This window comes from Myotis yumanensis, unplaced genomic scaffold, assembly GCF_028538775.1.
Source record: "Myotis yumanensis isolate MYYU_CA2020_CCGP unplaced genomic scaffold, mMyoYum1.0.hap1 SCAF_16, whole genome shotgun sequence".
In the NCBI taxonomy this organism is placed as follows: Eukaryota; Metazoa; Chordata; class Mammalia; order Chiroptera; family Vespertilionidae; genus Myotis; species Myotis yumanensis.
Genome location: NW_027223767.1, coordinates 44,072,219 through 44,084,570, shown reverse-complemented (window position 1 = coordinate 44,084,570; position 12,352 = coordinate 44,072,219). Strand labels below are relative to the sequence as shown.

At 58.7% G+C, this 12,352-nt stretch overlaps 1 protein-coding gene and 1 pseudogene across 6 annotated transcripts in view; both read left to right on the top strand.

Moving 5' to 3' along the window:
- SRCIN1 (SRC kinase signaling inhibitor 1) overlaps positions 1 to 12,352 on the top strand; it is a 64,090-nt gene that overhangs the window by 46,573 nt on the left and 5,165 nt on the right. For 3 of the 6 annotated variants that reach the window (XM_070392976.1, XM_070392978.1, XM_070392979.1), the window contains exons 13-20: positions 2,774 to 2,904; positions 3,064 to 3,211; positions 3,537 to 3,783; positions 4,220 to 4,454; positions 6,045 to 6,199; positions 6,497 to 6,649; positions 7,502 to 7,624; positions 11,540 to 11,686. In XM_070392976.1, the coding sequence (XP_070249077.1) occupies positions 2,774 to 2,904; positions 3,064 to 3,211; positions 3,537 to 3,783; positions 4,220 to 4,454; positions 6,045 to 6,199; positions 6,497 to 6,649; positions 7,502 to 7,624; positions 11,540 to 11,686 (1,339 nt within the window). The remainder of the gene's footprint in view (positions 1 to 2,773; positions 2,905 to 3,063; positions 3,212 to 3,536; positions 3,784 to 4,219; positions 4,455 to 6,044; positions 6,200 to 6,496; positions 6,650 to 7,501; positions 7,625 to 11,539; positions 11,687 to 12,352) is intronic. The other 3 variants (XM_070392982.1, XM_070392980.1, XM_070392977.1) reach the window with 1 other exon arrangement.
- Positions 1,656 to 1,836, top strand: LOC138995280 (U2 spliceosomal RNA; annotated as a pseudogene).

Sequence of the window (12,352 nt, the reverse complement as noted above, 5' to 3'; positions counted from 1 at the left end):
AATAGACATGTCTTTCTTTCTCCTGGAAAGTATCGGGTGGGTTAGTGGGATGGCTCTCCTTCATGTAGTCACCCAGGGACCTGGGCTAATGGAGGTTTCGCCATCTTCAATATGTGCCTTCCAAGATCACCCACAGGGTCATTGCCTTTCAGCCAGCGTGAAGGGGAAAGGGCACGGGAGAGCTTACATGGGAGGTTCTTGTGAGCCAGGCCTGGAAACAGCATGTATCCCTTTCACTCGTATGCCATTGGCTAAACCTCAGTCTACGGCCACTTCTAACTGCCAGGGAGGCTAGGAAGTGTCGTTTGGTGTCTAAGTTACTATTTGTCTATGTGTAGATTGGACATAATCATGGGTCCCACTCACAGGATTTGTGGTGAGAACTAAATAAGGCAGCGATTTTCAACCGGTGTGCTGCAAGAATTTTTAAACATGCAATAGCTGACTATTTAGTCAGGGGCATGGACTTATTTTCGTTTTGTTGTTAATCCTCACCTGAGGATATTTTTTCCATTGATTTTTAGAGAGAGTGGAAAGGAGGAAGAGAGAGAGAAAGAGAGAGAGAGAAATACTGATGTGAGAGAGACACATTGATTGGTTGCCTCCCACACAAGCCTTGACCGAGAATCGAACGCGAGACTCTTCAGTGTGAGGGCTGACTTCTTTTCCCTTAGATTGTCAAATAAAAAAATGACAACAGCCAACACAAAAATAGCCATCCGGTGTGAATGGATCAAAATGTTATCCATTTTTTGTCAGATCGGCAGAATCATACATTTGTTGGTTGCCACAGCATTTCAGTCATTAGTGTATGTGTGCCATGAGATGGAAAAGGTTAAAACTCACTGAAATCGGGTAACGAAAGGGGAGGGCTGAGTGTGCACCTGGCATATAAGAAGTGCTAGGGACATGCTAGCGCTTTCCCTGGCAGTGCTGAGTCACAGGAATTCATCCTGGGCGCCAGCGCGGTCTGTCTCTTACCCACTAGTTGGATGAAGATGGAGAAGGCATGCTGATCAGATTTGCTGATGACAGAGCTTTGAGGGCGAGCAAATCTGCCGGGTGGGAGAACTGAGGTTCAGAAGTTGTCTCCACTTGGACGGTGGAGCTGAAATCCGGCTGATGGGATTTGGCAGGGAAGCATGTGAAGTCCCGCATGTGGGTCAGGGATGTCAGTGACTCGAGGACAGAATTGAGGTGACCTACCTGGGCGGCGGTTCTTTCTTTCTTGTTCCTTTTTTCTGTTTTTTTTTTTTTAGTCCTTTTTGCAGATCCCACTGAGATCAACAGTTCTCTCTTTCACTTAATCATTCAGCCCACAATTATTTATTAGAAAGCTATTCTGCTCCAGGCACCCTGCCAGGTGCTGGGCATCGGCTACGACTCTGGAAGGCACAGCTCTGCTTGCCTGGCGCTGCACAGTCCAGCAAACAGGAGCCCCAGAGCCTGGGGGGGGGGGGCAGGAAGCAGACCCCCAACCTCAGGTGTAAGGAGTAGAGGACAGGTTCCCATTGAGACCTGAGAACAAGTGTATTAGTCACATGTATATGTGTATGTGCACACATGCGTGTGTGTGTGGGCGTGTGTGTGTGTGTGTGTGTGTGTTTGAATGGAATATTCTAAGCAGAGGAAATGGCATTAAAGAAAGCCCAGAGATCACTTCTCGGCCTTTTGGCTAAGATCAAGTGTAGTATCGGTTTAATATCTGATACATCCTCTATCGAAGGAAAGTATATTAAATGGATTTTTGGAGCAGGGAGATGGAATAGGAGCTTGCTCCTTCCATTCCACGCATCGACCTGGTATTGCAGTACCTCTGGGAATGGTGCACCAAAAAAAAAAAAAAAAAAAGCTCAGAGAGGGCAGCACATGCAAGGACCTCAGAGAAATTCCAGATGGTTCTAAACAGAAGCAAGAGAGACGAGAACAAGAGATGTGGCTGGAAGGAAAGTAAAAGCAGTCCCCAGGGCCTGACCGCTTGCCATCCCTTTCCTGGCTGCATTAGCTTATTTAATCGTTACCATGGCACCAGGAGGAAGGAGCTCTTACCACCCCCATCTTTTGGATGAGGAGGGTGAGGCCTGGAGAGAGTCGGTAACTTGTCCAAGATCTCTCCGAGCGGGTGGGCAGAGCTGGGATTGGGATTTGGGTCTGTCTGACTCTGGAGCCACATTTTCAACTACTTACCCTCATGCCCTTCTTGACTGCCTTGAAGAGTTTGGCGTTTAGCCGCAGAACGATGGGATCCATTTAAGGTTCAACACGGGGTGGTGGCCGGGTCTGATTTACATTTTAGAAAGATGTGGGGCTTAAAACGACACAGGCTCAGCATAAGCCCATTGAAAATCAAAAGAAGTTTTGTCCTCAGAGAAAGAGGCTGAGTGTCTGGATCATTTGCGGAAAGGTAGGTGGACACGGCAGTGCCACCTTGCAAGAAAAGAGACCCCTCGGGGCACGTGTAGCTGCCGCTAGCGCTCTGCAAGGCCGCCAAGTTCTCTGCGGCTTCCCTGGCAGAATGCGAATGGGAGGTTCAAGTTATCGGGAGGGAGGTTTGAGCTGATGTGGCTAAAGACCGGAGCTTCAACAGGAGGTCCAGGGGCCCCGTCAGGGAGCTCTTCTGAGGTCTGGCATTTCCGATTTCACTTGGGCACGTGGCCTGGTGGGTGGCTTTTGATTTTGATCTGACTGGTGGCCTGATTTCTTTCCAGCTGCCCAATGTCAGGGGGCGGGGCTGGGGCCAGCAGGGGCTGAGAGGGTCTCTCTGTGGCTGCAGTGACCTGGAGAAGTCGGTGGAGAAGATCCAGAGGGATGTCTCCCACAACCACCGGCTGGTGCCGGGCCCCGAGCTGGAGGAGAAGGCGCTGGTGCTGAAACAGCTCGGGGAGACACTGACCGAGCTCAAGGGTGAGCTGGGGGCCGGTGAATGTGGCACGTGGTCCAGGTGGGCGTCCCCGCTGCACCCCTCCCCCCCTCCCCCCCACCCAAGCACTGCCCTTTCTGCTGCCCATTCCCCCACTCCTCTGAGCTGCTCCCCCGTCAGCTCACTCCTCCCGGTGCCCTCAGCTCACTTCCCAGGCCTACAGAGCAAGATGCGGGTAGTGCTGCGCGTGGAGGTGGAGGCCGTGAAGTTCCTGAAGGAGGAGCCCCAGCGCCTGGATGGGCTGCTCAAGCGCTGCCGCGGGGTCACAGACACGCTGGCCCAGATCCGAAGGTCATTCTGCCCCTGGCCTCTGACCTTTGACCCCTGATTTCCCACGGGGGCACACACTGGGCCCAGATTGATAGATCAGCCTGACCCCTTATCCGGACTCCCCTTTTAAAGGTCACTGATGTCCAGCTGGAGCTGTACCCCAACTCTGACCTGTTCGAGGCTTGTCTGTCCCTAATGCTGGGTGCGGTCACTCCTCCCCAGGCCCTCGCTTCTGTCCTGCAAGACCCCAGGGCCCTTCTTACCCCGCCTCCCTCAGGCCAGGCTTCCCTTCCGTGGGCCCACCCCCTGCTGGTCTCACAGCTGCTTCTAACTCTTCCGACCCCAGGCAAGTGGACGAGGGTGTGTGGCCGCCCCCCAACAACCTCCTGAGTCAGTCCCCTAAGAAGGTGACCGCCGAGACTGACTTCAACAAGAGCTTGGACTTTGAAATGCCACCCCCCAGCCCTCCACTCAACCTCCATGAGCTGAGTGGGCCAGCTGAGGGAGCCCCTTCCACCCCCAAGGGGGGCAACCCCACCAAAGGCCTGGACGCTCTTGGCAAGAGAAGCGTGGACAAGGCTGTGTCTGTGGAGGTACTGGGCCAGGGATAGGGGGTCAGCTGGGCTCACAGGTTCTTCCCACCATCCGAGGTTGGAAGTGCCGACGTGGCATGGGTAATTCCTCCTGGTGAAGGAGGAAGTCTGAGAAGCCTACTAGTCAGAAAAATATATTATAAAGCCATAATAGCTAAAGCGGTGTGGCGTTAGCATAAGAATAGACTATGTGATCAATGAAACAAAAGAGAATATCCCGAAACAGGTCTAAGTGTGTCCAGAGAGTAGTCTATAAAGACTCATGGAGAAAGCTTGTAATATTCAAGGAGAAGTTCCCGGGGCTCCGGGGGGCTGAGCCAAATGTGGGGCTTCCTTTACCATTCCTTGCATGTGTGCCTGGGGGAAGGGGCTGAGGCCCCCAAGGCCCAGGAGCCGGGCGGCCACTGTAGTCCTGACTCTTGCCCCCTCCTCTTAGGCTGCTGAGCGGGACTGGGAGGAGAAGCGGGCGGCCCTGACCCAGTATAGCGCCAAGGACATCAATCGGCTGCTGGAGGAGACACAGGCGGAGCTGCTGAAGGCCATCCCTGACCTGGACTGTGCAAGCAAGGCCCACCCAGGCCCTGCCCCCACCCCTGACCACAAGCCCCCCAAGGTCCCCCACGGCCAGAAGGCAGCCCCCCGAACGGAGCCCAGTGGAAGGAGGGGCTCAGGTACGGGGGGACATAGGGGCCGGTGAGGAACCCAGAGAAGAGAAGCCCCATCTTCCGAAGCTCTTAGGTTGATGGGGGAAGCACGGGGGAGAGAGAATCTTTGTGAGCAGGCTGTTGGAGAAGGGAGGTGCTGGGACATCAGCAGCCTGACCCTCAGCCACTGAAGGGAGGCGCAGAGTCTGGGTTAGAGCTGGGCCCGTCCAGGGCTTTCCCCATTGGCCTGACTGCTGCTGAGGGGACCACGCAGGGCGGAGGAGCAAGTCCAGGCAGACCCAGCATGTGCACTGAGCCAGGCTGTGCTGACATAGGGTGCATCGCTGATCCATATACACATGGTTCCTGTGCTCCCGGCCCCCCACCCCAGCCTGTGAGCTCACAGGGGAGGCACAAATCTGAACCAGAAATGGCAATCATCACTCATTCACTTATTCATTCCTGCCGCACACATATTTGTCGAGCACCTACTGTGCGCTAGGTGCTGGGAATAAGGAATAAGACACTGCTTGCTTTTAAGGAGCTTAAAATTTAGTAGGGGACTGATACTAACATAGATGTTTATCAGGCACCTACTATGTGACAAGAACCGCCCCAAACGCTTCCTATATATTAATTCTTATAATTTTGCAACGGCCCCAGGAGGCAGTTACGGTGGTTATTCCCATTTTACAGACGGGGGCACTAAGCCCAGTGTGGTCATGTCCTCTGTCCCAGGCTGGTGTGTAAGGCAGAAGTAGGATGTGGTGCTAAGTGCAGTGGTGGAGGTGAGCTCTGGTGTAGAGCAGTCCCAGGGGAGTCCTGGGAGGGCAGCAAGGGCTTCCCATGGGAGGGCCCTTTCCATTGGAGCCTTGAAAACACGTAGGTGCTTCCCTGGCCAGTGAGCGCGGGCATGCGGGAGAGGGAACGGCGTGTGCACATGCCTGGAGGGTCCGGCGGGGTCCGGGCCAGGGAGTGGCAAGCTGAGGCTGAAAGATTGGCACGTGCAGGGGGTGCGGGGACAGGGAGGTGGCATGTGGTTTTGGGTAATGGGGAGCCACGGAGGATCACAGGCAGAGGAGTGTCAGGTGTGAGTGACTTTTCTGCACGTGGCCCTGGAAACAGTCCCCACCACCAGAAAAATCAGGGGGAGAGCCTGGTGGGCAGGGGCAGGCTCTCGCAATAGGGATTGTTCTCTCTTGATGGAAAAAGGACAGAGGTCCAGACCAGGGCAGGGGCTGAGGGGCAGGGGGAAGAGGTGAAGGACAACAGCAATTCCCAGACTCCAATGTGTACCTGACATCGCCTGAGGATCTGCCAGAATCTAGCTTCCGATCCAGCGGCTCTGGGAGGGGCCTGAGCTTCTGCATTTCTAACAAGCTCCCGGGCGCTCCGCTGCTGCTGGTCCGTGCACCGCACTTGGAGTGTGGAGGGATGGGAGCGCCCTTAGAGGAGGAGTGACGGGGGTTGAGGCTGGGTTGCAGGGGGAGGTAAGAGAGGAGGGGGGGGGGGGCCTGTGTCCTGTCCCCTCCTCCTTGGAGGAGGAAGCAAGGTCTAGCCCCTTGGAGTCAGCGGTGGCACAGGTCCCCTGACCTCCAGGCCCTTGGCTGCCTGCAGATGAGCTGACGGTGCCCCGGTATCGCACGGAGAAGCCCTCTAAGTCACCCCCGCCACCCCCTCCCCGCCGGAGCTTCCCCTCCTCCCACGGCCTGACCACCACACGCACCGGGGAGGTTGTGGTCACCAGCAAGAAGGACTCGACTTTCATCAAGGTACCACCCCACCCAGGCAGGGGGCGAGGGGGCTGAGTTAGGGGGATGCCTGAGGGGCCCCCAGAGATCCTCCGGGCGGTCACCTCTCAGAGGAAGTGGCAGGGAAAGAAGAAGCTGGCCGGTGGGGACGCCGCTTCCGGCTTGGGCTTCCCCATGGGAAGGGGCCATCCTGGGAGGACGCAGAGCCAGGGCAGGTGGGAGATGGTGGGAGATGGTCGAGAGCCCATGGAGCCTAGGAGGGGAGCTGATGCTGGAGGCGGGGCGGAGCCTGGGCTTGACGGGGCCTGGGCCTTGCAGAAGGCCGAGTCCGAGGAGCTGGAGGTGCAAAAACCCCAAGTGAAGCTGCGCCGGACGGTGTCCGAGGTGGCCCGCCCGGCCTCCACCCCACCCATCATGGCCTCTGCCATCAAGGACGAGGACGACGAGGACCGCATCATCGCGGAGCTGGAGGTGGGTCAGGGCTGCGGCTGGCCCCCGGGTCGTCCGCCAGACCCGGCTCCCTTTCCCTGCCAAGCTGACCCCGGGGCGAGGTGGCCAGACTAGGACAGGGGCTGGACTCTTGGGCTTCGTGCTGGGTCCCGGGCTGTTTGGAACCCTGTTCTTCTTGCCTCGATTTTTCTCTCCATTGTAAAGTGTGTGTGTGTGTGGGGGGGGGGGGGGCGCGCGGGGATGGGTCTAAAGTCTCTCCCTGCAGGTTTGGGTTTTTAAAAAATATTTTTATATGTTTTTATTGATTTCAGAGAGAGGAAGGGAGATGGAGAGAGATGGAACATCAATGATGAGAGAGAATCATTGATCAGCTGCCTCCTGCACGCCCTCTACTGGGGATGAGCCCCAAACCTGGGCTTGTGCCCTGACCAGGAATCGAACTGTGACCTCCTGGTTCATGGGTCAATGCTCAACCACTGAGCCACACCGGCCAGGCGAGGTTTTTGATTTCAGTCTTTGTGAACCACCCCCAACTGCCCTGAGACCTCCCCTGTGCTCCGAGACCCCCACCCTTGAATGTTCTTTGAACATTTAATACCCAAGTGCCTCGAACCCATCCCAAGTCACTCAGACTCCAGTGTTCCCAGCCCCCTCCCTGAGTGGCCGCAGACCCTGGGCTCCCAGGGCTTCTGGAGACGAGACAAATGGGAGGGCAGAGTGGCCAGTGACGATTGTGAGGGGCCAAGGAGTGAAGCTGGGATCCCAGTGCCAGCCCAGGCCCCCCCTTCCCGTGGTGCCTGAGCCATAGACCAGCACCTCCACTGTCCTCCCTGTGCGTCTCCTCCAAACTTTCCCCCACTTTCTGCTCCCCAGGTGTTTGAGAGAAGCTCAGTGGCTTCCCTCCCCCCCACGCCCTGCCGCCAGCCGATCCCTACCTTGCTGCCCCCCCAGGACTCAGGGCCCCCCGGGGGCTCAGCCCCAGGCCCCACATGGAAGGTAACAGGCTGCCCCCACCTCTCTTTCTGCCTGTGCCTCCACAGCTTCCTCTCTTCACCTGTCACGCTAACCTGCTAAGATGCCAGTCACATCCCTGGGTCCCCACCACCGCCACAGCCTCACCCACCTGGACGCCCCCCCCCCCCCCGCCCCCACTCCAAGGACAGGTGCACAACCCTTCCTTCCATCCCTGGGACTCCAGCAGCCTGGCAGCCAGTAGCCCCTTGGATCTGCTTTTTCTTTTCTTTTTTAAAAATATATTTTATTGATTTTGTACAGAGAGGAAGGGAGAGGGATAGAGAGTTAGAAACATCAATGAGAGAGAAACATCGATCAGCTGCCTCCTGCACACTCCCTACTGGGTATGTGTCCGCCTTTGACCAGAATCGAACCTGGGACCCTTGAGTCCGCAGGCCGGCGCTCTATCCACTGAGCCAAACCGGTTAGGGCTGGTCTGCTTTTTCTTACAGGCTTCATTCGGGTCGGCCCATGGGAGTCTGGGTATTTTGTTCCAATCTGTGGCCCGAGTTTAGGTCTGGCCTGCGGCCTGGGTTTTGTCTCGGTCCAAGATGGGAGTTTGGACCTTGTTCACTAGGTGACTTTAAGTCCAACTCAAAATCTGACTTTGTCCTGAGCCCTTGTCTAAGTCTCCGTCATGCCCCCTACTCTGCTGCCTGTGCCAGGCGGGGGGTTCATTTCTCCCACAAGAATCTGTGCCTTGCACTGGGGCCAGGACTCCCCAGGGGGAGCTCATTTCAGCCCCTCTCAGGCCCATGGCCCCATCTTGCCCTCTTGGTCAGGGAGCTTGGAATGGAAGAAACCCGCGCCCTTCCTTGGCTGCTGGCTCCGTATCTTTCAGCGTTTGGGAAGTTCTCCTTTCTCTCTAACTTCAGTCCTTGCTGCTGTCCCGCTGCACTTACTTCCTTTTTACTCGTTCTTGGGAACTTGGGGGTGGACTTGCTGTCTGCACCCCTGGGGGACTGTGTTTGGGGGGGCAACCTGGGTGGGTGGACTGGGAATCTCTCCCTCTGCTCAGTCACTCCACGCTGGCGGGCAGCCTCCAGTGCACACAGGCTCACCTGCCTCATCTGGTTCTCCTTGGCCCGCTGTGGGCTCCATGCTGGCCACCACCTGATCTCTGGCCTGGCTTGAGGCCTGGTGGTGCTTTGGCTCCCTGGCCAGGGCGAGCAGACAGGTGCCAGATGAGGGGCAGTGCTGTCTGCTGGGTGCAGGATGGACACAGAGCCGTCCGAGGAGCCGTCTGGGGATGAGCAGTGTGGAAAGGCTGCCCCCAGAGGGTTGTGCCTGCGGCCCCCAGCCCCTGCCCCTTCTGGCTCAGAGCCAATCAGAAGGGGCCCAGTGGGCAAAGCCCCTTTGTGGGCCTTTGGGCCCTGGCTCACCCCTGCATCCCGAGGCACCATCGGGCAGTGGAGCCGGGCAGGCATGGGTCACCCTCTCTGCCTTCCTAGTCTGCACCCCCGTCTTCAGGTAAGCCGGTGGCAGGGCTGGTGGGAGGGAGGCTGGGGAACCTGCTGCCCCCGCCCCCCCACCCCAAATGTTCCCTGTGGCTCCTTTTAGTGGAAAGAGCACTAGACTTGGAGCCAGACTACCTGGGTTCAAGTCCTGGCACTGCCACTAACTAGCTGTGGGTAAATGACCTTGAGCGAGTCACATGACCCTCCCCACCCTTGGTTTCTACCTTGTGAAGAAGGTGAGAGCCATCTGGTGGGTTACAGTGGGGATGAAAGGTGAAGGCGTGCGTGACAGAGTTAGACCAGGGCTCACTCCGTTTGGGGGGGTCTCTGTGGCCGCTCCAAAGCCAAAGCGAGGGGTGTTCACACAGAAGCAGGTGCTCTAGCTTTGCCCGAGCCTGTGTGCAACAGGGGGACTTGGTCCAGCCGAGCTCCCCGCTCCCCACCCCCCACGTCCCCCGCCTTGTGAAGTTCTGAAAGTGGAGGGTGGAGGGACCAGGAGTCTCTGGCCTGTGATGACGATGACAGCCTAACCCTCAGAGGCCAGAGGCCAACATCTGGTCTTCACCCTCACAGGCTGCTGGCCTCCATCATTCAGTTCAATCCAACAAACAGCTGTGTTTATCAAGCACTTGCAGGGTGCCAGCTCACTGACTCTCCGCCCGCCCCCCATATTGCTATCCCATTGCACAGGTGGGCAAACTGAGGGGGGTGCCTGGGAGAGCTGCTCCCAGGACTCAGCATGGGCAAGGAGAAGTCAGCTTGTGTCTGTGCTTCTAGGTAAACTGACTTCTCTGCCTGAACGTGGGAGACTGGAGGGTGTGCTGGGAAGAGGCCTGATGCCTAGTCCCCACTTTGCCTCTAATTGCTGAGTTCACTCAGGCCCCTCCCCTGCCTCAGTTTCCTCCTCTATGGAAGAAAGGGGCTGGGCTCACCCATCGTCTAAGCCCCCGTCCCAGCTCTGGTGGTTTAGTTTGCAGGGATCATATTCTCCCTCATCTTTCTTCTCCCCCCAGGCGGCCCCGGGTGCCAGGGCCTTGTGCATTCCCCGGATCATCTTGACGGAGTGTGCCCCCAACCCTCCCTCCCCACCAGAGGCCAGGCTGGAGGAGCCCGGTCCCAGAACGACCCCCACCCCGAGACCCCGGACCCTGGTTGGCAGTGGGAGGGCCCCGCCAGAGGTGGTGGCCGAGGCTTCTAGGCCCAGCAGCAGCTGGATGCCCGAGAAGGCAGGGACACCTCTGAAGAGACAGGGCTCAGGGGGCTACAGTCTGGAAGAGGGAGGAGCCAGGGTCCCCTGTTCTCGGGGACCAGCCCCAGACAGAACTCAAGAGCCCTCCACTGCTGAGACCAGAGGAGACCACCCAGAGGAGACCCCCAAGGACTCTGGACCTGGCAGCGGGCAGTGTGAGGGCACAGCGAGGGGCGCCACCCCCCAGCGGATGGACAGCCTGGAAGAGACGCTCCGGGAGCTGGAAGCCACGCTGAGCCAGATGGGCACGGCCCCCTCCGAGAGGCCTCTTGGCAGCCTTCCACCCCTGCCCCCCAGGCCCAAGGTGGCTGTCTCCTCCCCTGTTCTCCCCTCCTGCCTTAATGCTCCAGTCTCTCCATCTTCAGAGCTGGAGGGAGTTGGGGGCTGCAGGAGCACCCAGACAGCCCCCGTCTCCCACTGGCCTCTCTCAGCTCCTGCCACCCTCCCGGGAGCCTGGTGCCGGGCAGGGTTTGCAGGCTGAGCCCGAGGAGGCTGGGAAGCTGGCCTCCCCAGGGACCAGCCCATCCAGGCCTGGCAGGCACCAGGGCCTCTCCTCTGCTCTGTATCTGTAAACCAACAAATAAAGTGTTCTCACTCTCCCCCCCCCCCCCCATCCCCGCCCCCTCCTGTGTGACTTTCTGTCTCTGTCGTTCTCTGCCTGCGCCTCTGGACTCCACGGCCCTTCCGGGCAGGTCTGGTACCTCTAGTGGTTCAAGGGGCTGGACTGGTCCATCTTAGGGAGACTGCACCCCCATCCACCCATTGGGAGGAGATGTGGGCCTGGGGCTGCCAATCCTGCTCTGTTTGCCATTATAAAGCCCCACCCCCCACCCCCATCTCAGGCCTGCTCTCTGGGGCTCAGGATGGTGCCCCTTGCTGGGAGTGGGGGTGTTACATTAGAAGTGGCTCCCCCAGGGGGTGCCAGCTGCCTCTGGGCTCTCCAAGGAAACCACCGAGTTCTCACTGGGGAGCGGAGTGGTCAGGAACCTAGGGGTACCGCTGCCACCTCTCCTCAGGGAGGCCTTAGACCTGGCCTCAGAGAGTGGCCCTGAGTCCTGGGCAGGGGTGTGGAGCCTGGAGGGGTCTCCAGGGCCCACTGAAGAGGTCCTCGCTCGCCCCAGAGACCCCGCCCAGTGCCTGGGGCTCCTGTATGGCCCCCCCTCCCACCTGACCCGGCTCTTCTTCCTGCAGAGCGGCGGAGGCAGCGTGCCGCCCATGAAGGTGGTGACTCCAGGGGCCTCTAGGCTGAAGGCAGCCCAGGGCCAGGCCGGCAGCCCTGACAAAGGCAAGCATGGCAAGCAGAGGGCCGAGTACATGAGGATCCAGGCTCAGCAGCAGGTAATGTGAGCACCACGGGAACAGGACCTCGGCCCCATCCAGTCCCCCGCCCCCGCCCCTGCAGTGCTGTGTGCTGGCCGCCTCCTGCCATTGGCCCTGTGACCGCCTTCCCACCTGATGCCCAGAGAGGTCCCCCTGCCAGGAGCGCCCCAGCAGCCCCTTGAGCCATCTCCTCTCTCCTCTCCCTAATCCCAGGGCTCTGGATCTGGGCTAGGAGTTAGGCTCGCAGCCAGACCTCCCCGCACCAGCCCTCACACAGGGCCAGAGAGCCCTCTCCCCAGCTGCTTCCGCAGGAGGGAGAGCGAGTAGACTCCTGTCCCCACCAGCCCCAATGACGGGGTCCTTCTAAGACCTGGCCTGCCCTGGGTGTGGGAGGGGGACTTAGATGCCCCTTCATCTTCTGCCACTCCCCTCTTCTCCACTGCCTTCTCGCCACTCTCAGTCCTGCCTGCTCTGTGGGACCCCACCCCCCAAATCTCCTTTCAGCCTCCCTCTTAGCTCCCAGGCCATCGCCCAGCTGAGGGAGAAGCCAGCTTGCACCTGCGGCTCAGTCTGGTGCTTGGGGTTCATTGTGTTGCCGTGGACGTTGGATGGGGAGGGGCGGAAGGAGAGAGACTTCACCTCCCCCCATGGGAAGGAGCGGCGGGGGTGTTTCACCCTCTTTCA